The sequence below is a fragment of the Rissa tridactyla genome, chromosome 4 (assembly GCF_028500815.1).
Source record: "Rissa tridactyla isolate bRisTri1 chromosome 4, bRisTri1.patW.cur.20221130, whole genome shotgun sequence".
Taxonomy (NCBI): Eukaryota; Metazoa; Chordata; class Aves; order Charadriiformes; family Laridae; genus Rissa; species Rissa tridactyla.
In genome coordinates, this window is record NC_071469.1 from 62,539,782 (window position 1) to 62,566,374 (window position 26,593).

Here is a 26,593-nt window from a genome sequence, read left to right on the forward strand (position 1 = left end):
CGCGGACGCAGCCCCTCTCTGCTCCGAGTGACACACACCCGCCCCCCCGCCTCCCCCCCCAGCACGCCGGGCTGCAGCGGGCAGGCGTTGCGCGCCCTCTCCGCGGCGGCGCAGCGGAGTTGGGAGCGGGACGGCCGCGCTGCCAATGCAGCGGCCGGCAGAGGAGGAGGAGAAGGAGGAGGAGGAGGAGGAAGGGGAGGAGGAGAGAGGGGGAGGGCACAGCCGGCAGCGCGCACCGGCCGCCGCCGGCGGGGCTGGCCGGGGCGGCGGGGGCTATTGTGTGCACCAGACGGGGACACACACACACACACACGCACACTCACACAACCGCGGCTCGGAGGGAAAGTATCGCGAGAGTCGGTCGGCGAACAACCTGCTCCACAACACCGCCGCGCCGCACCCGCGGAGCGCCGCGCACCGCCGCGCACATGCGGACGCCCAGCCCCGCCGCCGCACGCCGGTAAGTACGGGGTGAGCCGGACCGGGGGGCGAATCTCCCCCTCTTCCCACCACCCCCGGCAAGGGGAAAGTCCTCCCTTGCAAAGTTGGGGAGCGCGGCCGCGAAAGGGGGCGGGGGAGAATCCAAAAAGCGGCTCCGCGGTGCTGCCGCCCCCCCCACCCTTCCCTCCTCTCCGCGCTGCGCGGAGCCGGGCGCCGGCGAAGGTCACCGCGGCGGGCTGCGGAGAGCAACTTTGCGGCGGGAGGTGGGGTCCGGGGCGGGGGGGGGGGGGGGGGGAGGAATATGGTAGAAAAGGGGGGGCGGGCTCGGGGCAAGTTTGTGGGATTTAATCGCGGGCTATAAATGGGGCTGCTGGAACTTTAAAAGGCAGCAAGCTGTGGTTGGCTGGTAGCGAGATTTGGAGTAACATATGGCATTAAAAGGCGCACAGCTGGAGGTAGCATTTCCATCGCAGTGAAGTCAGAGCAGCTGACTCTCCAGCTTGCGGTGTAATTAGCAAACCGAGCACTCCTCCTTCCCTCCCTCCCTCCTCCCTCCCTCCGCTCCCTCCCTCCCGCCGCGCCTCGCTCGCACTCGCGCACGCACCCGCGCTCCCTCCTGCCCGCCCGGCTCCGCGCCCGCGGCCGCCTCCGCCGCGCCCCGCGGGAAGGTAAGCGCCCGGCCGCCGCAGGTAGCCGGCTTGCAGCCTCAGCCCTGCCCTCCCGCCCTCCTTGCGCCGCTTATTTTCCTCCTCCGCTTTTGATAACTTCGAGGGAAACTTTTTCCCCCCCCGCCTTTATTTCCCCCCCACGCCCCGCTTCGCGGGTTGCGGGGGTCGGGGCGCTTCCCCCTTCCCCATCCCGCTTCCCCCCCCCCTTCCCTCACCCCCTCCCTGCAAAAACGCCGCTTCCCCAGCGCCGGCGCGACCGTTTTGTTGTGATTCGGTGCATAACGACTGAGGATAAAGTTTAAATGTGCGCGTCTGTGTGTGTGTGACGTGGGTTATGTGCTTTATTAAAAGATGCCCCGAGTTAGCGTTGCCGGGAAGACAGCCGGGGAGTTTATGCCTTTTTTTTTTTTTTTTTTTTTTGTGTGAGTGTCTGTCTCTGTGCGCTTTCCTCCTCTTAATTTTATTAAAGTCCTTAGTGGGAGAAACAAAGGTTGGAGGGGCTGCTGCTTTACTAGTTTTTGTTTACTTACAATCAAGTTTTTCCTGTTCGGAGCAGGTGCGAAAGGATGAGAAGCATGTTGTGTTGTGTTTTTTTGGGGTTTTTTCCCTCTTCCCCCCCCTTCCTCCCCCCCCCCCCCCAATAAAACTATTACAGACAATTAACAGTAAACGTTATCTCCAAGGCTGTTTCTTTGGCTTGTGTTACCAAAAAGCCGATCTGTTTGTTACAGCTGCTAGGAGGCTTTAGTTTACAGTAGCATTCAAGTTTTTCCTGTTTTGAACAGGTTATGAAGGAAGAATGGAGTTTCCAGACCATAGCCGCCAGTTGCTGCAGTGTCTGAGTCAGCAGCGTCACCAGGGCTTCCTGTGTGACTGTACTGTTTTAGTTGGAGAAGCTCAATTCAGAGCTCACAGAGCCGTTCTTGCCTCTTGCAGTATGTACTTCCATCTTTTCTACAGGGACCAGTTAGACAAAAGGGATATTGTGCATCTGAACAGTGACATTGTCACAGCCCCTGCCTTCAGCCTGCTGCTCGAATTCATGTACGAGGGAAAGCTGGAATTCAACAGTCTCCCGGTGGAAGATGTGCTGGCTGCGGCTAGCTACCTTCACATGTATGACATTGTGAAAGTCTGCAAGGGCAAGTTGAAAGATAAAGAATTATGCTCGGAAGAGAAGATTAATGATGAGGCGGCTAGTTTGGAGAAAGCGGAGCATTTTCTAGACGCCGGAGCGCCCCTGGTCCACGAGTTTGACCCAGGAAACAAACAAAAATTCAGCGTTGCAGAATACGAGCGAGCAGCAGGCAAAGAAAAGGTCAGCAGTCACCCCGCCTGGTCCTCTGATCGTATAAGTGTCAGCTCTGTGCCGACAGAGGCAGAACCGTGCGCCGCAGCAGCTGGAAAAACAAAGGCTAATGTCAATAGTTCCACAGGACCTTTGTCCCAAAGGTCTGTTAACCATCCCCTGGCTTCGAGTGATGTGGACTGCGCGCTGGATTTGTCTTTCAAGCCCGTGCCGGGGAGAGATTCCTTACACCCCTCCTATGTCTTTGGACAGCTGGCTTCCGACAGCCAGCAGCAGGGTACCGAGCCACTTGTTAAAGATGAACAAGACTTGCTGTCAGATCAGGAGGACGGCGAAGCCAGGAGTCCGGAGAGTCAGCATTTTGGGAATTCAGCCAAGAGCCTAGTGACAGGGTTAGGACACATGTTCGCGGGGAATGGCAGCTCTCATGCCCGGGAGGAGGATATAGATCAAGAGCGAGACGAGAGTGAGGACGACATGGATTCGTCAGACATCTCCTCCTCGGGCGTCCTCGTGCCTCCCGGGCATATCTGCATTTGCCCCCTCTGTAGCAAGGTGTTCCCGAGCCCCCACATCCTTCAGCTGCACCTCAGCTCTCACTTCCGCGACAAGGACGGCTCCCGGACCCGCCTGTCCCCCGACGGGTCCGTCCCCACCTGTACCCTCTGCGGAAAGACTTTTTCTTGCATGTACACCTTAAAGAGGCACGAGAGGACTCACTCGGGGGAGAAGCCCTACACCTGCGGCCAGTGCGGGAAGAGCTTCCAGTATTCCCACAACCTCAGCCGCCACGCGGTGGTGCACACCAGGGAGAAGCCCCACGGGTGCAAGTGGTGCGAGAGACGGTTCACGCAGTCTGGGGATTTGTACAGACACATCCGCAAATTTCATTGTGGCCTTGTAAAGTCCTTGGTTGTTTGAGACGTGTGATTTTTTTTTTTTTTATTTTGATTTTTATTTTTTAATTATCCCCCCCCCCGCCGCACCCCACCCTTTTAAAACAAAACAGGAAAAAAAGGCAGCATCTGAATTTTAATTATTCCCCCCCCCCCGCCTTTATTTTATTTTGGTGATATTCACTTCAGGTATATGATCTTTAAAAGATGCAGTGGTGTACACTCCAGAGGCCTTTTAATGCAATCCTTCCACCTCTCCCATCTCCTCGCTCCCCCTGCCACCCTCCCTTCCCAGCCCCGTCCTTTAGGTCTTCTCTTGCGCACCCATGTTACATTATTAATGTGAAATGATCTAAGTATTTCTGCAGTGATTTAGCATCTGTTTTCATGCTGGAAGTACTTGCTTCGTGGTCAGGGTTTTTTTGGTTGGGGTTTTTTTTTTTTTTGTTCTATTTGTTCGGGTTGTTTTGGTTTTTTTTAGTTTGAAAAAATATTATCAGCAAATTCTTGAGAAAAATTTGGATTCCATTAAGCTCCCCTAATGCTCTCTGCCTGTGGCATAGAAACATATGAAGAGATGAACTATGATTTAAATACATTTCAGCGCGGAGAAACTTGTCCGCATAGAGAAAGCGACCGTACTCTTATTTTTATCAAGCTAGTTGAGACCTTAAATTGGCCCAAATTATATAGGCTGCGTCTTTGGTACTGGTCGTTTTTTGTTCTCTTTATTCTATTAGAATAGTTCTGCAATTGGTCCTAAAATCCGAACGAGAAGGTTTTGCTTCGGGACTTGACTTAAATTTTCCCTTCCCACCCATCCTCCTCTGTGGACTGACCTGATGAAAAGCTGCTTTTGAGCATAAAACGTGGACGGAAAAATCTCTTTCCGTCGGCGGCGTATTCACTCCTGAAACGTTGAAGGATGCGAGCCCTGACATACGAAAAATCACGTAATACGCGAATATTTTCATTCCCATATCAACACCCTGGGGCTGATCCTGTCCCCCTTGGGGGCGACAGCAGCCCTAAAGCAGATAAATAACCCCTCTTGGTATCAGGTTCCTGGGGTGTCTCAGCTCAAGGTAACTCATACCATGTGTGCTAGGAGATGCCCTGCTATCTCGTCCGAAAAGTTTGCTGCGGCGCTAAAATCAGCAGCTCGGAATTATATTTTCTTTTATTTAAGAAGTTGGTCGTTCCCTCTGGGCCGAATTCCGTGCAATCGTCGATGTTTCAAAGGGGCAGTATGAAGATAAACCGCTGGAGGGAAAACATGGCCCAACTTTTTCCCCATGTCCTACCTTTTCAGGGGAGGTTTTTGGGGTATTTTTAGGTGGTGGTTGTTTTTTTGTTTTAGTTTGTTTGTAAACTGAGGCTGCCTGTAACTATAACCAGTTTTACTCCAAATAACTCAGTTACTTGCCTAATAGAGCATCCTTTGGTCTGTGCATGTGGCTAAATATCGGATTATTCCCTTCCAGTCAAATTACCCATTCAAGGTACACGTACACGGGACTGAAATATAATAATAATATCTGAAGGTTTTGAATGTCGTTCTGCTGCATTAGCGTTGCTTCGCCAGCCTTCCTGACACTCCTGAAGTTGTTTTGTGAAACTTAAGCGTTTATTTTAAAATGAATTTGAAGCACTGAGTTAGATTATTTTTAAAAGTTGTGCTTAAAATACTGTATTTCATCTTATGAAGAAAAAAAATTTCCCAATGCCTTCCCCCTCTGGTCCAAAAACTGAGCACTACCTACGTAAATAATATGGAATTGATTTTTCTTTTTATTATTGTTTTTCAGATAAGTACTTCCTCTTTTAAAGAAAATCAGGATATACTTGTTACAGCCTCCTCTTGTTATTCATCTCTTAAACTATGAATGTACATGTAATGTGAAATTTTGCTTCTATTTATAGTTTTGGGTTTTGTTGTTTTCAGTCTAATTTCTTGACTGTAAAATATTTTTGCTGGACCTGTTACGTATGAAAGTTGTGGGAGAGTACTGTATTTTGAACATAAGTGGCTTTGGTACTGTGGTCTTATTCTACTTAATCAGTTTTTTCTCTCTTTTTTTTTTTCTTCTTTTTTGCTGTGATTGGAAATAGCACTGAACAAAATCTACTAAAATTAAGTTATTTTTCTTTCTACTAAAATTAAGTTATTTTTTTTTCTCCTGAAGATACTTGATATAGTATTTATTAGATTATTTTTTTTTGAAGTGGAATTATTACTGTTAATCTATTTCAAAACTAGTTAATTTACACTTCACTTTAAATTTTATAACGGTGGGTTTTGCATGTTGAAGAACATGTAAAGAGTTTAGAGTCAGCATTACTGAAGCTGGTAATCTTAATTTTGCATTCTTGTGACACTTTTTTTGCATTTCAGTCTTCAATTACTGTTTCTTTATTTTTGTAGAACATCATAAAATAGGATGTGCCATAAGAACACCATTAGCGTATGGAGCAGGGAAAAGCTGAAACAAGTTTGTGTCTGATCTTAGTATAGAAATAATTCATTGAAGTGATGCTATGAGCATGCTCTGTACTGCAGTGAATATGGGGCAAAAAGGTTTTGTTGGTTTTTTTTTTTAAAAAAAAAAAAAAGAAAAAAAAGACTTTCTCATTCTTTACTACATCATGAACACGCTGTTCTCATAGTCTGGTATTTGTGTTCCCACTCCTCATAGCTTGAATTTCTAAAGTAAAAAAAAAATGTTTGCACTTATTTTTGTTCTTAAGGTGACTTTTTTTGGCTATCTCTCTGTGTGTCTCTTATTTTTAAGTTGCAATAGCTCGAAGCATGTTTTCAAAATGGTTCATGGCTCTACAGAGAAGTACTAAAAACATTGCACGCTTACGCTCGGTTCTTCAGAAACTATTTCACTGTGGGGCGGTTGCTGTCTCTGTAGGGGACAGTCCTGCTCCGCATTTTAAACACTGGATTTGTCTTCTACTACAAACAAATACTGTGAAGTTAATGTAAAAAAAAAAAAAAATCATTGATATTTTTAATTGTTTTTAATCTTGGTGCAGTTCAGATTAAATATGTATATTTAAAGACACTAATTTTTGTGGGAGAGTTTTATAGTATACAGTATGTAGAAAAGCTATTGGAATGGAATATATTTTATAAAAACGTTCTATCACTGTTTTATAGTGAACTATTTTTTTCCTCAGTGTTAGTGTAATACTGTTAGTCTAGATACGACAATCGCAGGAAGAGTGATTCAAGCTACTGTTAGCGCTTAGTTTTGCGTGGAGTTCTGTTTGCAACTGTATTGGTATGTGCTGTACAATGTGACAATCGTGACTAGGATTGTTGTCTTTATAAATTTACACAAAATAAAACGTGCTAGAGTTGTAAGCTTGAGCCTCCTCCTCCTCCTCCCTCCTTTAGCAGAAGGGCTGTGGTGTTTGGGTTTTTTATTATTATTTATTACTGTTATTTACTACTATTATTAATTTTTATTATTATTTATTGTTATTGTTATTTATTATTTAATTGGTATTTTATTATTAGTAGTAGTATTTTACAGGCAGCTGTGCTGCTTTTTAAAGTCACTGTTATATACTCTAATATTAATTTCTTTTTCAGGACCACGTGGAATTTTAGGCACGTGAGGAGCCGCTGTATCCCAGTCAGAGCCTGACCGAGCATTTCCTTAGTCATTAGGCAGGACTTAAAGCCAGCCCCACTTCTGCATTTTAACCAGCGGAGGTCGAACCAGCCCCACCTCCGCCTTTTAACCAGTATCGGGGAGGTTTGATCGGGCTCAACTCTCCCTCCGATGCCCTGGGGGAGCTTTGGACCAGCCCTGCCCCGAGCGATGCTGCTTTACAGCCACAGGCGGGTGCTGGGGACCAGGTGACAAGCCTGTGGATGCGGAAGTGATGCGGCGTGCGAGGACAGCCCCGCAGAGGCCACCAGTGCCCGCCAAGGCCATTGGGCTGACCAAAGCCACGTCGGCTAACATGCATGAAGGACTTCTATTTAAGCTCCGAATCTCTCCCAGGCTTGGGAGAGCTGAGATCTGACCCAGCTCCCGCTAACGCCTGCCTTAAAACTTGCATTGACTTGAGCGGGAGCTGGGATTAGGAGGTAGAAGACACGAGCTGCCGGGGCCAGCTGCTGCTCAGGGCAGGAAAATAAGCTGGTGGGTAGGTTTGCACCTGTACTGCGCGCGCTGCCTCTTGTTTTTCTTAATTATTTGGTGGTGAAGGATGCTGGCAGAATGAGACCGCCTCGAAATGGTGCTGGTTGAGGGAAGGGCAAATCACAGTTAATGCTGGTGTGGGGGCACGGCTATCCCTCCCCTCCTGCTATCGCATAGCCGCTTCTTTGCAATCGTCTCAAAATAGGTAGGCATTTCTTGCGTTCAAGCACGCGTCCTGCCTCGTTGGGCTTGTGCCTCCATCCCTGTCTGTGGGGAGGGCAGAAAGCCGCTGGAGATGCACGGTGGTCCTGCTCCAATGTGGTGAAGCATTAGAAACTGTGAATATATAAATGTATTTTTAATTTCTACCCTTGGCGGGGTGGGTGTCCCTGCAGCTGCTTATTTGTGGCGTGCTCGGTTTTCACTGTTTTCTGCTGTTGTAGATGTGTGGAAGGAAGATTCAAAGGTGTTTTATCCTCCCTGCCCCCCAAAAATTAACTAAATATGTCCAAACCTGGGTGCTGTGCTAGGGAAGGGGGAGGTAAGAGGCTTTTCTTTGAGGGAGAGGGTGTGCGGAAAGAAGCGAGCTTGAAGCTAAACCTGGGAGGTGGATGGCTTGCAAATGGGCTATAAATAACCGTGAGTAGATTGAGGAGAGCAGCCCTCATCTACTTTGGCATGGGCATGCTGTGCCCATTTTCTTTGTTGATAGCAATTGCTAATGCGAATTCTGGCACTCCAAATCCTGATGCCTGTTGTTCTGATAACATAATTAAATCTTAGGAATGTGAAATATAAAAAGCTTTGAGAAGAAACCAGGCCACTAAGCGGATACTGGAAAAGGGGGGTTGTGGGGTGCGTACGTACCAAATAAGCAATGGGATCCCTCGGGCAGGGTTCCCTGCCTGCAAACTCGTGGGTATGCCGGCAGCGATCCTGCCCTTCCCCATGGGAAAGGGGGTGACCCCTAGGAGCATCTGCTGTCCTAACTCTGGGCTGCAAGGGCTGTTGTCTTCCAGGATTAAAGCATGTCATGGGCTCCTTAGGTTGGCAAGGGTCACTCCTACCAATACCAGCAGCATGGGTTCCTGCCACCCTTGCAAAGCCCGGTTCTCCTTGGGGTGAGTGTTGTGAAACGGTTTTATTTATTTTTAGCTTTTGTTTTGAAGTGTTAAGTGCCTTCTGGAGGTGGTCTGGCCTTGGCATGCACAGGGCTGGCTGTGGATGTCTGGGTGCATCTGGCCGTGTGTCACCAAATGCCACTGTGCAGCTGGAGACCACGGAGGAATGACTTTTTCCTAGCTTGGGTGATGGGATGCGGGGTTGGACGGAGTGCCTCCCAATGACTGAGGAGAGTTCATGCCGACCCATGGGGATGTCACCAGGTGAGGTCCCTGGTGCTGTTGGAGCCTGTGTTGTGGGAAGCAGCGTGTGGATGGACCATATTTATTGTCTAAATTAGATTCTTGCAGGTGAAATAAGCCTCCAAGCCTGTTAAAGAGGGAGGTTCCCCATGAGAAGCAGTTGGGGTGGAGGAGTAGAGGGACCTTGGTATTGCCCAGCTTGTTGGTTGTACTGTCAACATCCAGCTTCTACTGGTGCTCAGGGTTGGATCGTGCCACCCTGAGCTTTGCTTGCTGGTGAGTAACTTTCTGTGCCGTTTTGCTGAGGAAGGCGCACAGCAGAACATGAAACAGCAGCTGTTATCTGAGGAAATCAATGGCAGGTGTGACCCAGCAAAAACAGCCTATGTAGGACAAAGCTGGGCTCAAGTGAAGTGCCATCGAGCCTACGGTGCAGTTGGTGTGTGAAAACGCCTTGTCCTGGGAGGAGGAGGAGGAATCGTGAACGGGGAGCTGCGAGCGACCTGCCTGGAGAACATTTTGTCTCAAAAGACTTGATGTTTTGTGCCGGGGAGGAGCTGGCTGGAAATGCCACAGATTGAGCAACTTCGTGCAGCAAGGTGTCTTTCATAACAGCCGGACCGAGGGATCCTGGTTTCTTACTTACCACGCGTGGGGACCAGCCGCTGCAGAAGGATGCCGGACACTTTCCAGGTGTGCACCCTCTGTGTATGTGCCGTAGCCTTCTGTGCTCTTCCTGACTAGCTCTTTTCATCCCAATAAAAAGAGAAAAGGAAAAAAAAAAATTGCTCATGCTGTTTAACGGGAGGAGAGCAAGCAAATACATTGGTTATTGTTACCTGTTTCCTGTTTGTTGTTCCCTCTCGTGCAGCTGCACGCTTCTGTACACAGCTGGCTCCTCTGCCCTTTCAGAAAGATCTGTCGCAGAAAAGTACTTGCCAACCTGGCTTTAAAAAAAAATTAATAAAGAAAAACAAACCCCAAAACTCCCCTGAAAACCTCCATTATATTCTTGGGCCTTGTACATGCATCAACCTTGTACGTCCCCTGCCCCAGCACAAGGAGGTTGGCACAGGCCAGGGGTGAAGGCTGGTGCTGCCACCAGCCAAAGCAGCCTGTGCCGGGCAGCGCTGCCAGCGTTTTCCAGTGGCAGAGGGTGGGTTCCAGCATCCCAAGGGCTTTTGAAGCACTACGCATTGTAGACCTCGGGACAGAATTGCCAGGAAAGGGACGTTGCCAGTCTTAATAATGTAGGAATTTGGGGAAACAGAAGTTCAAATGACGACCTTATCCACCGGTTACTTCTCCCTGGGGATAACTCAGCCCCCACACTAGGTACTCTCTGTTCCCCAACCTTCCTTATCTCTCTCTCTTTTTTTCTGTGCTATCCAGGTGGTGTTACGAACCATCTGCTGCAGTGATTCAGCAGAATCCATTTAGCGCTTTCCCAGAGAGGCCAGCATCTGCCAGGCAAGGGGGAGACCGTGGGGAAGCCCGGCACATCTGCCGCCGTGTCTGCCAGCGAGGTCTGGGGTCAGCCCCTAACCTCCTCCCGGCCACCCCGCGGGGCGCAGGTTGCGCGTGGGGGAGCACGACGATCTTCACCTTCATCATTGTGACTTGTCTGGCTCAGTCCGGGTGGTTAATTATCAAATGGCTGTTTTGGCTTTGGCCGTGGAAGGGAAGAACCTCCCTTGCACTTTGTGATGCTCTGCGGTGTCTGGTCGGCGCTTGGCAGGCGCTGGGCTTCCTGGCTGGCACAAGACGGGAATGAGACAGTGCCATCTTCGTTCCCAAGGTCATACTGAGGGAGCTTGGACTTGAAAGCATAAGTGTAAAAAAATACAGTGTCTTCAAAGCAGGGGAAATGAGGGGCTGAACCCCCCTGTGGGGCAGTAAGGCAGCTCCAGTCCAGCAGGATTTTGCGGAACCTGTGTGATGCGGGGCTGGGCTGGGCACAAGAGGAGGGGTGGAAAGAGTGATGCCAATTCTGCCTTGGTTATCACGAATTCCCCTCATTTGCCTTGGGGTAGGTCCTCGAGTGTGAGAATCACTTGAGTTTTGCTCTGGGATGGGGGAAGATGGTTGTTCAGATGATACGAAGAGTTGCATCAGCAGTGCTGACTTCCCAAGCTATTGGTAAGACTCGAGCTAATGCTTGGCAGCAACTGCCAGTCACTGTAAAAGGTAACTACCTGGCAAGGGGTTTTGAAAGCCTGGACACATTTGAGCCTCTGGCAGGAAACATAATAGATCTTGCGTTCAAAATCCCATCGCATCTGTCCAATAGGTTATGGCAATGAGCACTGAACAAGGACCAGGAAGAGGTCGTGACATTTCTCTTGTACCAGAAGCCACCTTTATTTTATGGAGGGCCAGTGACATTTGAAGGAGCAGAAGCTTCTCTCCCTTACTTTGTAAGTTAGATAAAAATATCTTCGTTTTGGTAGACCAGGAGTAGTCGCAGTGACTAGGATTTCAACCCTTCTGATGTCTAATCAGCTGTCAGAAGAAGCTGGTTTCCTTTTAATAGTTTCCTTAGAGATATTCGTACACATCTAACAGCTTTGTCTCTGAAAATGTTTTGTAAGCAAACCCTTTCACCCTGCTGCTGTCAGAGAATGTACACAAAATCCTTGCAAAAGGATGGGAAGAGACCCTCTCTGGGCATCTGGTCGGTCCTTCTGCTACTGGGCAGGGCCAACTCACCATTAGTTTTTACCTGGCAAATAGGTGTCCAACCTGCTTGTGGGAACCTCCTCAGGCAATCTGTTGCGGTTGCGTACTTGCCCCTTAGCCTGGAAAGTTTTTTCTCCCCCTAATTTCTAGCCCAGGTCATACACTCTGATGCTTTTGCCTTTTCAAGTGGATAAGGAGGGAGGCTCTACCAGCGGTGTGATGACTGAGCTGTAAAAAAGGGCTTATGTGGTGAACCGGCCCAACTTACACACGAGACCTGGATGCAGAGTCTTGGGCAAAGCAGCCAAACTGCGCAACAAGCTTATTCTGAAGCTCCCGGGTGTTTTATTTCACGGCCAGTAAAGATTCAGGAGGCCCCAGGACACAAGCTGCTGTCTGTAGGTAGGCAGCATGAGAAATGGGCCGTTGGGTCAATGCATGCTGAAGTGCCTTCTGTAAAATGTGTAGGGTCAAGACCTCAGTGCTGTGTTTGTTCTTCAGGAAACTCTTAGGGACCAACCTCTGCTTGGACAACAGTAGGCTGTGTTCTCCTGGGGCTTGTCTTAGGCTTTTGCATAAGGTAGAATTTGATCTCTTTGTAATGAACACCATTGACATTTTTAGGGGAAAAAAAACCAAAACCCAAAATCAAATGTGGTTGCCTTCCTTTCTTGTAGCCTTTAAATTGAACCTCTGGTTCTGACTTCAGAAATGACCTCATTAGCTTCTTACTAATTAAACTAATTTTTCTTCCATTATGTTGAAAGGTGAGTGTTGAGATACATCATGCCAAGGGCCAGGCTACACCAGGGCTTATTGTGAGACCCATTAGACTGGAGCTGGACCAGCATAGGATGGCGTAGCCCGTGTTGGTAAGTGAATTGGTCACGGTCCTTCACAGAATCATAGAATGGTTTAGGTTGGAAGGGACCTTAAAGATCATCTTGTTCCAACTCCCCTGCTATGGGCAGGGACACCTCCCGCTAGACCAGGTTGCTCAAAGCCCCATCCAGCCTGGCCTTGAACACTTCCATCTTCTGTGGGGCATCCACAACTTCTCTGGGCACCCTGTTCCAGTGTCTCACCACCCTCATAGTGAAAAATTTCTTCCTCCTGTCTAATCTAAATCTACCCTCTTCCAGTTTGAAGCCATTATCCCTCGTCCTATCACTACATGCCCTTGTAAAAAAGTGCTTCGCCATCTTTCTTTGGGTGCCCTTCAGATAGATACTGGAGAGCTGTTATAAGATCTCCCCAGAGCCTTCTCTTCTCCAGGCCGAACAACCCCAACTCTCTCAGCCTGCCTTCATAGGACAGGGGCTTCAGCCCTCGGATCATCTTCATGGCCCTCCTCTGGACATGCTCTAACAGGTCCTTCCTGCATTCTGCCCTGTAAGGTCCGAGCATTTCAGCTGATGTATGTTGAGTATGGTGGAGAAACTTGCTGCTGGAGGGGAAAGGGTCTGGTGCTGCTGGGGGGCTGCCAGGAGACACCTGGCACTGCAGGTATTCCTGTCTCCACTCTGCTCCGGGCTGATGGAAGCGTGAAGCAGGATTAATGCCTGCTCACCGTCGTCCGCTGGCCTGGGCAGCGCTTTGTCCCCTGGTGCTTTTCCTACACCTGGCACACACACTTTCAGCTCCATGCCTCTGAGGGAGTATGGAAAGTTTGCTTAAGCTGAAATTTAGCCAGGGGGTTGAGTTTTGGTCTTGCTGGTGAGCGGGTCTGAGGGAGCTCTGTCGAGCTGCTCGGCTGCCACACAGTCCTAGTTTCAATGCCATGGAACTGGAGCACTAAATTCTGTTCAGCTCCATGTATCCAGAGGTGGTACAGTCTCAAGCACCTGAAGTTGCCTTCTCAGGACCTTCTCAAAGCTGGGGAAGTAAAGGAGCTGGAGTCAGTGATGCTGTTCAGTGCAATAACCCAGAGATGGCAGCGCTTGTCCGGGAGGCAGGCAGACAGAGCTTCAGGTCTTTCACAGCGTTTTGGGACCTGAACTTGCTGTTCCTAACCTTGACAGTGCCTCATTGCCTAGGGCACAGCTAGCAGTGCCTGCAGGTGGTTCTCCATCCCCTCCTGTGAGGGCAGTGGATGAGGTCAGAAGAGATGAGCAAAGATGAGAGCCAGGCTCTGCACCCAGCAGATGAGGACAGTTTTCGGGAGGCAGGAATCGGGGGTTGCAGACTTGAACACAAAAGGGGCGATCGGATTTTGGAGCAAAGCACAGGGCTCTGGGCATGGCCTCACCCTAAAATGACGGTAACAGCACTGCTGCTGTTGTTGCTGGTGCTGAGGGGGCTGAGGTGCTCTGGCTCCCAGTAGCACCCAGTTCCAGCGGGGCAGAGAAACTGCAATACTTCCTGAGCGCTGCGTTTAACTCCTCACCATCAGCAGAATCAGAAACTCTTGTTACCTCTAAAATTAGGCTAAAAAGTCACCCGAGACTTTCAACAACAAAAGCCACCTGTTTTATTGGGCTCTGTTTTTTTTTTTTTTTTTTTTTTTTTTTTTTTTTTTTAAGTCTTGCTGCTTGTAAAACTAGAATTTAAAAGATCAGGCAACACTTTGTTCTGCAGTATTTGCAAACATCAAAAGATGCCAAGAGTTGCTAAATGCTGCTCTGAAGTGTGGTATGAGCACAGTGACTTTCTTGCAGTGTTTCACTGTGTCTCTGGTTAGCACACTGGTAAGTTCTTGCCATGTTATATTATTCACCTTCAGATCAGAAGTTCCTGGCTTTTCGTTTCATTTCTTTCAAACCCAACAAAAAAAAAATGTCAAAGGCTTTCAGAACAAGAAAATGTAGGAGACTTATCTTGGAAAATGGTTTTTCAAAATGTGCCTTTTCTTGTGTGTTTCTCTCCGTTTACTGGGTCTTCAGGGTACGCGATGCGGCTGTGTGCAGTTGATGGAGCACGGGGGAATGCAGGGAGGGATCGGGAACATAACTACAAAACCCAAATTTGTCCCCCAGGACGATCTCATGCACAGTCATGATATCTGTATCTCTTAATTCTCCTCTCAAGTTGACATATCTGAAAGCCTCGTTGCTAAAATGTCAGTGCCGGGAGTTTCCCTGGGAGAGCCTGTCTCCACATCGTGACCTGGCACAAACTCCCTTAGCTTTTACAACTGCAAGGTGTTAAAGGGCTCTGTGGGGGGAAAAAAAAAAATAAAAAATAGATGTAGTGAGAGCTCTTCCTGCATCGCTGGCTTTCAAAAGATTTTTTTTTTTTTCTTTCTTAAATCTGCTAAGGAAAGTATTAGATTTGCAGCCTTTCAGGTGAGAGCCTTCAGGTTTCCCAGCCCTGTAGATTTTTCATGTGCGGAGGTGCCAAATTGCAGAAAATATAATGCGCTTTCTATAGAAAGTGCCTGGTTGGTTGGCCGTGCCCTGCGAAGCTCTGCCCTGGCGGGGTGAACTCCAGTGCAGCGGTGCAGACTTTTGCCCGCGTCAGGGCTGCCGAACGGGCTCTGATGTTGCTCAACTTCCAAGCAGACGCAACGGCGTCGGCTACCTGCGAGCCTCTCCCTCTTCCTTGTGTACTTTGAAACCCCAAGGGAGGGAGAGCGGAGAATGAGTAAGCCATGGGGAACAGATGTTGCACAGTAGCAGCGAAACAAATATTTTAGTGTTTATGCCACTTCCATTCAAGGAAGGCGCATCAACACCGATGCGTCTGCGTTAACTCGGCCTCTCCTCGGCGTCATCCCGCGGCACAGCCCTTGGAGCTGGTTACGAATAAAAGGCTGCTTGGAGAGGGGTGAGCCCCGAGCTCCTGGCTAGCTACGGTTTGGTTCCTAATTCTGCAAAGCGCGTGGGTTATTCCCTTGCTTATGTGTCATTTCTTCCCCTGCCTGACCTGTTTGCTGTCCCCTCGCTGCGAGTAGCGGTTTGCTTTGCATAAGGAGGAAAGACACTGCCCGAAGGAGTTTCTGGGTAAGAAGCGGATACCCTGGGGTTTTGTTTGTTGGTTTTTTTTTTTCCTTTTTTTTTTTTTTTTTTTTTTTTTTTTTTTTTTTTTCCAAAGGGACCTGCCTATGTCTCTCTCCAGTCCTTTTCTTATAGATGTGATGGGCTTGGGGTGCACAGCTGCCCCTCCATCCCCTTGTCCTCAGCTCAGTCGGCTGAGAAGCACCCGTTCCCCAGCCCTGGAGGATATTATCCCTGTGGCAGCATCTGGCTCTTGGCAGGCTCTGCGGGCAGCCGCGCTGGCAGGCTTTGGAGTTCCCTTTTAGCTTTGTCATGTGGTAATCTGTCAGTTGGCTCTTCGGGCTCCCTTGTTCTCCTGCATGCTTTTTTTTCTTCTCAACAGACCTCTTAATTCAGAGCTGGTCAATGAGAGCTTTGAGAATGCTCCTTGGAATTGTTCTCCACGAGGCGTTTCTTTTGCTTTGCTCCAAAGAGGGACTTTCAGCAAACCTTTATTTTATTATAACAGTAGCAAGAAGGAAAAAAGGCTGATCAAGTTCCTGGTAGCTCGGTGGAGTCTGTTAGTGTCAGCAGACAGGATAATTTACTCAGCCAATTGTTCTGGCTCTGATTATTTACAGTAACCCTAAAAGCATTGCCTCCCTCCCCAGGAAGGAAGCACTGGTGGTTTTAAACAGCAAGAAAAGACTTTAAACAAACCAAGAGTAAAATATGAAATGCCAGCTCTGCCGCACCTCTTGAAAACGAGCGTGTTCTGGGGACAGATCCTCAGCTGAAGTAAATCCCGCCTGTCCCAGGGGTTGTGTCACTGCGCACCATTTCAAAACCGTCCCCCAAGGATATTACTATTCTTTTCTCTGTGTATGAATAAGCCACTTACAGTGCATAGCTGCTATATTACAATTTCCTAAGAGGTGCTGGCATCTGGAGAGATTACATTCCACTGGCCCCTGGGATGGAAAGAATGAGTTCAAGAACAAAGAATGAAATCCTCACTTCTACACTCAGAAATCCGATATTCGCCAAAGGGTAGGGGCGAGCCGGTAGCCGGACCTCGACGTTTCCGGTGCTTGGTGCAGCTTTTCCCTTTGCTGCCAAAAGTTGGGCTGCACTGAACCATCCGTAAAATTAAATTTTATACCACTCAGGCTGAAGTTGGTGGGAGGGGAGGAAAAAGAAAAAAAAAAAATTTCACCGGTGAACTTTGCGACACCGAAATGTGTAGGATTAACAGCTCTGCGATCCGGCGTCTATTTGCGGGACTGGCGCGGTTGGCGCCGTGGTCTTGGCAGCCGTGGCGCAGCCCCGGCACCTTGCTCTGCAGAGACACCTTTCCGGGTGGGAGGAGGAGGAGGAGTATGCCGAGCGCCTGGCTGGCTGCCAGCTAGCGTTGAACCACCACGCAAATTGCAGTGGAGCTGCGAAAAATTGAGATCGCCCACTCCTCGCAGTCTGTGCCATCGGCTGTCTGTCAGGATTGATGGTTGTCACTACCGAACGCTGCTGAGCTGGAGCCAAAATCAAACGAGTGGATGTCCTCGTGAGCCTGCTTGAGGGGGGAAAAAACCCAACCACTTGAAAAACCTAAGAACTTCTCTTCAGTTTAGAAACTAAACTAAAGGGGCTTGCTCCACTTTATAATTGCTTTGAAAGGAAGAAGGGCTGGGAAACATTTCTGCTGCATGTGAAATTGGAAGGTGACAGGTTTTCAGCTGTTTCTCCTTGGTAGTGTTTTGGGGTGCAGGAGACTCTGGCAGGAAGGAGGGAGCATCTCTTCTTGTGCTAAACTCTCCCTGGCACCCAGAGGGATGTTTAACCATAGCCAGCCCTGATTTTAACAGCTGTGGTGTAACACGGGTTGTGGCAACAGGGGACAGGCTGATGTCCTTTAACATTTTTCCCTCTTCCCACATGGACAACCAGGCCTGGGCGTGCTCTAGGTCACGATCGTAGCAGTGGCTGATGCATGATGGCACTGAAGCAACTGGTTATAACTTCCTTGGTAAATCATAGAATAGTCTGGGTTGGAAGGGACCTTTAAAGGTCATCCAGTCCAACCCTCCTGCAATGAGCAGGGACATCTTCAACTAGATCAGGTTGCTCAGAGCCCCATCCAGCCTGACCTTGAACGTTTCCAGGACAAAACTGGGGACTAGGTTTCCTGAATCTTGAGTGAGTGGTGTAACCAAAAAGCTTTCACAAAATCCTGGTAGGAACGTGGTGTTTCAGCCTGGTTTGGCTGTAATGGCTGAATTGAGCTAGATCTACGCCAGCAAAGCAGAGATCAGACCCTAGCCTCCTGTAGCCCTAACATGGGGTCTGCTCACCTTTCAGTCTCCAAATCATTCACAAAACAGAGAAGAAGTATCTGGACCAACATATCCTGAAGGGTGAGAACAACCTGGAGAATGATGTGCATTAATCTCTGCTCCTTCATCTCTCGAAAGGGGGACAAAAGGAAGGAAAGCAAACCAGAAAGGAAGGAGACGTGCTTCCTTTTCTCCTCTGTGTTGGAAAAAAAAAAGGCTTATTCTTCTGCCTGCTTCCTCTTTCCTTCCCTCATGTCCTTATTGTGGTAAGACACAGAGAATAAAAAGTGTTTTCCTTGACCTTGTGTGTCAAGTCCTCTCCTGGGATGGGAGTGCTGCTACTCCCTGGTCTGGGGAGGACTGGGTCTGGTCCTGGTCCTGCCTCTCCTGTTATTTCCACTGCTAATTGTAATTTATTTTGGGGGGAAAGATCTGATTTATTCAAACTAAATCCCTGGGCCCTGCTAGGAAAATGGTGCAACATATTCTTGAGTTACATGAACAGATGCAATGCCAAAGGGTGTCTTCGAGCCCGGCTGAGCTGACGAAAAGCCTCCTGCCTGGTGATGTGGCCTCTCCAGGATGCGCCCTTGTTTTCTTCTAGCGTTACTTCAGTGGACTCATCCTGGCAGTGAAGGTGGGTACTGCTGTTGGGACATCCTAGTGCCTGTGGTGGGGAGCAGTGAAGGGACAGGGGCGTGCTTCTTTCTGTGACATTAGCAGCACCTATGTTGTTCATTCCTGGTGGGTACCAAGTCATAGAGCTCAAATGCATGGTATTTACTGGCTTGGCAGATAGCAAGACCGTAGCTACGCATGCTGTGGAGATTTGCGTGTTTGTGATCTCACTAAGATGCCGAGCATCAGCTGCGTAGTCCCGCCTGGTACAAAACGAGTGCAGAAAGCCAGAAGGATGCAATGGCAGCAGCAGGGCAGGGACCACGTCCCCTACGCTGCAGCCCAGCACTTCTTCGGGGTAGTATCCTCCGAGAGACCAATCCCTCCCTGCTGCCCCAGGCAGGGAAGTGAAGCTCTCCTCTTCCTCGGGAGCTCCTTCCCCGCTTGGCCAGCAAACTCCACTCTTCAGATGAGCTCTAAATATTTATAGGAGGAAGCACAGGAGCACCATGCCGGGCCAACATTGCCATGACTTACAAACCTAAATTACTCATGTAAATGGAGCTCTTAGTTTGGAGGCCACCTAAACAGCCTGTTTGAAACAAGTATTTCCTACATCTCTGAGCAGGTGCTTCCTCTCCGTATTGGTTTTTGGAAGGATGGTCGCCCCACGCTGCCTCCTTCCCAACTGTGGTCCCAGGTCCAGTCCGGCTTTGCAACCCCAGATCCACCTTCAACCTGAGGGATCCTTCCATCGCTTGTTTGCTTTAGAGAAAGCCAGGTCTGAGTGTTGTACCTACCCGCGGGCAGGTGCTTGGAGGATTAACTGGCCACTTCTTTGTATCCTATCAAAGATGATACTTGGTTTAGTTCCTTTTCCCTCCCTTTTCCCCGTTAGGTCAGGTAATATCTTTATATTAAGCAGCACAAGAGAAAAATGAAGATTTAAACTCATTTAACCTTGAACATAGCCATTAGTTAAGCAATTAAAATTAAAGGGTGAGTTAATGGACAGTGTCAAACATTCGGAGAAACATCTGTTGTAATAGAAGTCTGCCTTTTAGCTGATGAATAATTGATCTGCCGTTTGTCAGCACCTAAGCCCAGCCGAGGTGGCAGCACTGTCACTGCCAGAGCGTCTCCAGTGCCCCCTCCCCAGCCACAGGCTCCAGGAGAGCAGGAGGACCCGGCCACCACCACTTGAAGAAACATTAGGAAAACCAGCTGTGTTGCACCCCCTCAGCTGAGGTCGTCCCTGTAGGGTCTTTTGCTTTCCTGGGATCAGACATGTTATTTCAGGTCTAGAGGAATCGATGGTCTATTTTTAAGTCTTTATTAATGCACGCGTGGATGGATGCGGTGTCTGTCTGGATACCGATAGCCAGGGATGTAGATGACTCAAACCGCTTTGAATTGTATCACGAAGCTAAATTAACTTGCTTTTTGGCAAGCAGCGGATGTGAGTGAATGTCTTCACTATGCATTGAGGACAATACAGTAAATATTGACCGGAGTTTGAGGGGTAAATAACAGAAAGCGTTTGTCTCTTGGTTGCGGTAGAGCCAATAACGTTGAAGTCACTTCTGCAATACCGCCATCTCCCGCAGAAAGCCCCCTCTCCCGAGAATAACAAACAGTAAAAGGTATTAGGGTGATATCTCGGGTCCTGTGAAATGAAGGAGAACTCTGCTGTTCCCAGCAGTAGGATGGGTTGTTGGCCTGGGTGCCTGGCCCTGCAGAGCCACCAGGGAAATGCTTCCACGCTGCACAGAAAGCAGCGACGGCACAAGGCGAGACAGCGCGGATGTGCTCCCGGCACGAGTTGAGTTTTGGCCAAACTGGGCTCTGTGCGGTGTTGAGGGTACCTGAAGAGGGTGGGTTGATAGAGCAGGGTCTAGTCCCTGAGCTGAGCTCCTCCACATACCCCGCCGCCGAGGCTGGGGCTGGGAGAAGTGCCAGAGAGACCCAGAAACCGAATTGAGGGCATGAAACATTTGTAGCGTGGGATGTGGGAGAAGGAAACTCGGGCCGCAGAGGATTCTTGACGTTTTTCATATTACCCCTTAATCCCTTAAAAAAAAATCAAACTAGGCCTCTTGTGCGATTCCTCAAACCTTGAGCATGTGCAAAACTGTGCAACAAGCTGAACTAAATCAACCTCAGCTTCTCACTCCAGCACAGAAGGGACAACAGGTTATCAGCAAGCCCAGATGAGCCCCTCCATCCTGGTATTGAGATGCCATGAGCAACAGGCCTCTTCATAGAAGGCAGTTGGGAAAAAGCAGTGGGAAGGCAACAGGAAAAGCAGAAGGAAAATTTGAAGGTATCTCAGAGGTGAATGTTGACAGAACGTGGGTTCTCCCTCAGCCTCAAGCTGAGTCTGGTTTGAGGTATAAGGCAATAATATCCATTTGGCTATTTGTTAGAGAGAAACACAAAAAAATCACCTCCACAGTCCTAAAGAAACCAGTTGTACTAATATTTGGTTTTCATACACTCATCCTTTTTTTTCTTTTTTTTTTTTTCCTCAAGACTGTCTGTAGAACTTGAATTTATGCAACAGTTCAGGTTTTGTTTAAAATCACGTTAATCTGTACTTGCATCACAAGCATAAAGAAAGGGAAATAAACTGGGATGGGAAAATTATCGGTGTGTCTTCAGCTGGTTTTAGCTCACAAGAAGCAGAACCCGTAGCTCAGTTTCTTCCCTCCTCTCCACCTCTGCAGGCAGAGGCTGCATTAGCATCTGCCCGCACTTCTGCTGCTGCTTCAACTTCTTTCTCTGCTTCTTTAGACCGGAGCAGCTCTTTTCTCGATATCAAAATTGCCCCTGGATTATTGTCAAGTGTTTGATGCCTTGCTCCACTTCTACCTTTCATTAACTCATCGATATTGTCTTTAATGACATGTGAATGCAAACAGACCTTGCTTTGAAGCCTGTGTACAGCAGGCAACAAATTTGGCTTGTTCTGGAGCTCTTGGAGGCGAGTTGTGTTTAAACAAAATTTTAACGGCTGAGGTTATGAACGTGCATAACTGCCCATCCGAAAGTGTGTGGGACGTGTCCAGAAAAGATGTTCGTGTTGAACTGAACGTGGAAACTTTTTAAAAGCAAAGATAAATGTGAGGATGGATGAAGTGCAGAATTATTTTTTTTTATCCTAGAGAGATTTTGTTTGAGGAAATGAGACCAGTTAAATAAGGAGATTGTATTCAGAACTGTCACTCAGCCAGTCCAGCTCCCCCACCCGAAAAAAAAAAAGCCATTTTCAAACTTAAATAGAAAAAAACCAACCTCAGAAACTCAAAAACAGAACTCAGAACTCTGACTTTTGAAATTTTCTTACCTCTGTGTTTGGCTGTATTATACAGCCAAAAGTATATTTTTTTACTTTACCCAAAAAATGCATATTCATAGCTTCATCTCAGCCACAACTTCGGCATTGTCCCTATGGCGATATGAGTGACACCATTTCCACTATAATAACCAGCAACATTTTCTTGGCCATAAACCTGAAAAAACCATAACTCTACTTTCTTTCACCCAAAGATTTTGAATGAAGGATCTCTGAAGAAATCTCTGCTAAGTAGTTTACCTGAGGTTCGTGTTTATTGACTTAAATGGAAGCAGATTTGAGCCTCGGGAAGGCTGCTGCCCTTCAGATAACTGCCCCAAACGCCAGTTTTTCATCTGTAGTAGCCAGATATTTCTGAGCTGACTTCTTTTCAGCCCTTCTGCCTACATCCACAGATAATAAAAGGGGAATTACCCCAGAGCTTTCTTGCCTCTGGCGAACGTTTGTCCCCCACACGCCACGTCTTCTCGGGGAAGGGAGCAGAGCAGTGCCGGTTTATCTGAGGATGCAGGTTACAGGAACGGCTGTTTTGGAGAAGTGGAGTTTATGCACGTGAATACAGGGTAGCTGGGAGCTGCCGACTAATCTGCTCTAAGCCTACCCTGTACATTGTTACAGCAAAGGATTTGGGTGGTAATGCTTAATTTTTAATTGCATTTTTATTAGGATTATCAGCTAGTTATTTCATCCCTGTTGGTAGTGGCTGGGCAGGGAGGAAGATGAGCAGAGCTACGTGCACAAGGGCATCCTCCGCCTCGCCTGGTCCGAACAAACACAGCAGCGCTCTCCCGTTGGGGACAAACCCACCGTCTCTGCCTGAACTCTGCAGAGCCCAGATACAGGAGCCCTTGCCCAAAAGAAGGAAACTCTGGGAACCCTGTGGGATTCCCGACCTGCCCGCTGCCCTTTCTGCCCAGCACGTGTGGGTCTGTGCCCTGAGGAGGTCTTGGCATGGGCACGGCCAGAGGCACATGGCCAGAGGTGCTTGCTGCTGCCGGCGCGTGTTGGGAAGAAGCAGGTGGAGCCAGCAGTGATGGCTTTGTTGGCTGGTGTCAGCCAGCCCTGCAAATAAGCAAGGGAAACCGCACTGATTTAACTTATTGGTGGCCAGTTTGCCTTTTTCAAATTTGTCTTGCTTCAAAAGTGGGAGAAAAACTGTGTTTGGAGGCCTGATATGGGGATGCTTAGCGTAGCTGGTGCTCTCCTGGCTCTTGGAAAGGCTGAGGTTGGGTGCATGTCCTCTTTTACAAGGCTGCTTTTGGATTTCTTAAGGAAAAGACGGGTGTGCTCTGCCCTGCCCCATCCCTGGGGACTACCTCTGCCATAGGCTGAGGGTTGAGCACCTGTAAGGAGGTGGCAGCAGGAAAGAGGGCCTGGTCCTGGACCCCCCTTGCTATTGTGTAGCCACATCCAGGGTCCTCCAGCCCCTGCCCGCAGGTGGATATGGGCTGCAGGGCTTGAAGCTGCCTGTTGTGTTGTTGTCCCAGCTTCACTCCCATGAGAGATGGGGCTGAAGCTGTTCAGACTAGACTAGGCTGGTGGGCTTGAACCAACTTCTATCCAGAGCTGCTGCTGTTCCTTAGCAAAAAGAAAGCAGGGGCACTGCCAGCTTTTCCCTTTATCCCTTGATCTGGCTTTTCCCAACACGTCCTCAGGGCCACCAGCCCCTGCATTCACTTGGGAGGACAAAGTGAATTTGGGGAGGGAGGAGGAAACCTCTTCACATTGCAAAGCCATCCTAGAGATGCTGCTAGGGAAGGTCAGGATAACTACTGTTGCATTTCAAAATAAAAGAGGATTGATTTGGAATTTTCTTCTGGAAAGCTGTTTGCGATGTTAGCAACTACCCAGGCAAAATAAAGGAGAAAGGTACAACTTCCCAAGCCTTGGGTGTTCTCCTGCTAGCGACTGACAGCTCCGCTCTGCCTGTCATCTGCAAACAAGCCGAATTCCTCACCGTAACAACAGTTGGAAGAATCTGTTTTTATAGCCTAAAAATGGGAGGTTGGCCTTGGCCTTTTTTGGTAATCTGTTTGGAATTTGGTGGTGGTGATCAACAGTTGTTTAAAGCTGCTGGCAGCCCGCTGGTCTTCGCGCAACGGCTCGGTGGTCTTGGGCTCTTTCCAGCTCTGTGCATTAAACATTGCTTTCCCATGATGCAAGGAAAAGGGTGCAGTCGATGCTAAAAGGCAGAAAATTTAAACCTGATGAAAGGAAATGCTTTTCCATGCAATTAGCCTTTGGGATTTGTTACCACATGGAGCTGCTTAGGCCAAACATTTTGCACGTCTTTGGGGGAGGAAAGGGTATCTGGGGGTTTATACGGAGAACAGATTTTTTGAGGAAAAAGGTTTGCATTCGAATGAGGGGTCTGAAGTTCAGAGCAGGAGTTTCAGCTTCAGTTTGAGTGATTGAGATGCTCCCTGGACTGCAGCAAGGTCTTGAATTGCAACCTGCAGTCCCAGGTGAGCGTCACGACTACCGGTTACACCGTTAATCTGCTTTTATAATTGGTTTTCCTACCACCAGTTCACCCAGTAGCATAAACGTCCCCACTGGAGGAGTCTGAGCAGCGGTACAGTTTACGTTACCTTCCTCCTTGGGGCCACGCCAGCACTATGACGGACTGGGCTTGATGGTTTTGTGTGTGGGCGGCAAAGGCGTGGGTATCTTCCCCCATTACTCCAGCTGATGGGTGGCTTTGTGCTGTCGGAGAGGTCGACATCTACCTTCCCTTCAGACAGGAGCAAAGTACAGAAAGTTTTGCGTACGAAATAAGCTCTGGTGGAGGGACTGTGAAGGCTGAAGGCTGGAGCAAACCTTGCTCCTGGGAAGGGTTTCTCCCGGCTGCAGCCTCACAGGTGTTAACCCCCTGATGAGCCACCCGAGCTGGAGTTTTAGTGAGGTTATTACAGACATGGCATCCTCTAGTCACCTTGTGTTGAAATTAACGTGCTTTTTGTGGTGGGTTTTCCTTTCTCTTTTGTTTTGAGAATGCCAAGACTGTTTTTAAGAAACAAAAAATCCCTCCCTGGGTTTTCCAACTCCCCCTGAAATTGCAAGCCCTTCATTTAATTTTTATTTTATTTTATTTTATTTTATTTTATTTTATTTTATTTTATTATTAGTTTGAATCTCGCCTGACAGTCTGCATTTGCATCCAGGTGTTTTGTTCCACTGGATTTGTTCCAGTGCACCGCAATGGGTTTCATCCTACAAAATGAGGCAGTTTGCTGAAAAAGGGGGCTTTCAGAGAAAGTCTTTCAAGCCAGCAAAATAAAACCACGGCAGAGCAAGACACTATTGCCATTATAAACCAGCGTTTGGTACAAACACAAATCTCTGCAGAAGTTCCCTCGTTACCAGTGGGAGGGAAGGCACTGCTGCCTGTCTGGATTGTACATGTGGATCTTGGCTCAACGGGAGCACTCGGGAGCTTAAGGCTGTGCTTAAACTTTCTGCTGGCTTCCATCCTCCAGGCTGTTGTGTGAGGGCATCTTGGACCCAGAAACGCTTCCGACAGCAGCCAGGAGGACGGGGGGCTCCCGCTTGCACCCGGCAGCCGGAGAGCAGAGAGCCCCTGAGGCTGAAATTCAGGATTTTCACCGAGTCCTGGGAGCTCCTGCCCAGTGGGAGATGGGTGCCGCGGTGGGGTGGGTGCTTCTTCGCAGTGCTACAGAAATGCACAACAGCCCCAAACTTCCACCTTTCCTTCTTGTTGTTTACAGTAACGTTTGCAGCACATGAGGAGTTAGACATGTCCTGTATCTGATATTTGCCCTATATTCTCTATCAAAATTGTGTCCCACAGAATGAATAATGAATAGGCGATTTAAAAAAAACCAAACAACAAAGAAACTATTGGGCTTGTCAAAGTCCCTGCCTGCATGCATATTTTATACATATATTGAGCGGTAATAGCATTGCAAAAGCAGGGGGAGTAGTTTTTGTCACTATTTTGTCATTTACATTAGACTTTTGTCCCTACGAGAACATTTTCTTCTTATCTTTTCTAAGCCTTGAAACACCATCTAAGCCTTGGATAAACCTTGAAACGCTTTCTGAGCCTTGAAACATCTTGAAGCGCTGCGTGTTGAGAGCAGAAGGAAGCAGTTTGTCTCTCACTGCTGACCCAAGAGCATCCTCTAGTGTATATTTAAGGTAATACTTACATATCCTTTGCTTGGTTGCCTCAGGAAAAATGGTATTGTCAGAGCAAAGGAGCAAAAACCCTGCATGAAGTTCATGGTAAAAGGCAGCACAAGACGCTAGCTAAGGACGCAAATGCAAACACAGGCAGTAAGTGCTTGCTCCCATTTAAGGCTGGCTTTAGGAGGAGTCACCATTGAAAACCCCATGGGGCCAAGGCTTTCTATGGGGCAGTTGGGTAGCTCTTATCTATAAAACTCTGAGCAACATTGAGAGACAACCACTTCATAACATTAAATGTTTTGAAGTGGCCGGGTGTATTAAAAATGGGAGACTTGCTGCAGACAACTTTAAATGAATTAGAATGCATATTATGTACTTACAGATTACAGTGATGTCTGTAAGGGGTGTGTTTTGCCTATAAATGTATTTTGCTAATGAGAAAAGGTAAGCGAAACCACCTTTGAGGTTGTGGGATTTTTTCTTTTGCCGTGAAAACCTACTTTATATTTTCGGTAACAGTAAGCAGTTTTCCCACACTGGGACATTTTGATTTTCACTGCACCTTGAAAAATGGTGCAGAATATAGAGTGCAGCTAAAGATTTTAAAATAGCCATTACGTGGCTATTATGTGTATTTATGCTATTATGGTATTATATGACACAAATCTGGTCCCCCTGTGCCTTATTTTTCCTCCTGTAAAATG

At 48.2% G+C, this 26,593-nt stretch overlaps 1 protein-coding gene across 3 annotated transcripts; it reads left to right on the forward strand.

Annotated features, from left to right (window-relative positions):
- Positions 1-214: 214 nt before the first annotated feature.
- ZBTB42 (zinc finger and BTB domain containing 42) lies at positions 215-9,760 on the forward strand. Of its 3 annotated transcripts, none has more exons than XM_054201222.1 (2): positions 215-460; positions 1,895-9,758. In XM_054201222.1, exon 2 carries the CDS (start codon positions 1,909-1,911, stop codon positions 3,337-3,339), a length of 1,431 nt encoding a protein of 476 aa, XP_054057197.1. In that variant the 5' UTR covers positions 215-460; positions 1,895-1,908; the 3' UTR covers positions 3,340-9,758. The 3 variants fall into 3 exon arrangements, with proteins under 3 accessions (XP_054057197.1, XP_054057196.1, XP_054057195.1); XM_054201221.1 differs by having other exon boundaries at positions 292-460; positions 2,070-9,760; XM_054201220.1 differs by lacking the exon at positions 215-460 and adding an exon at positions 822-1,109 and having other exon boundaries at positions 1,895-9,759.
- Positions 9,761-26,593: the final 16,833 nt, after the last annotated feature.

Excerpts from the sequence above, each read along its gene's own strand:
- ZBTB42 (XM_054201222.1), top strand. The coding sequence starts at position 1,909 with ATGGAGTTTCCAGACCATAGCCGCCAGTTGCTGCAGTGTCTGAGTCAG.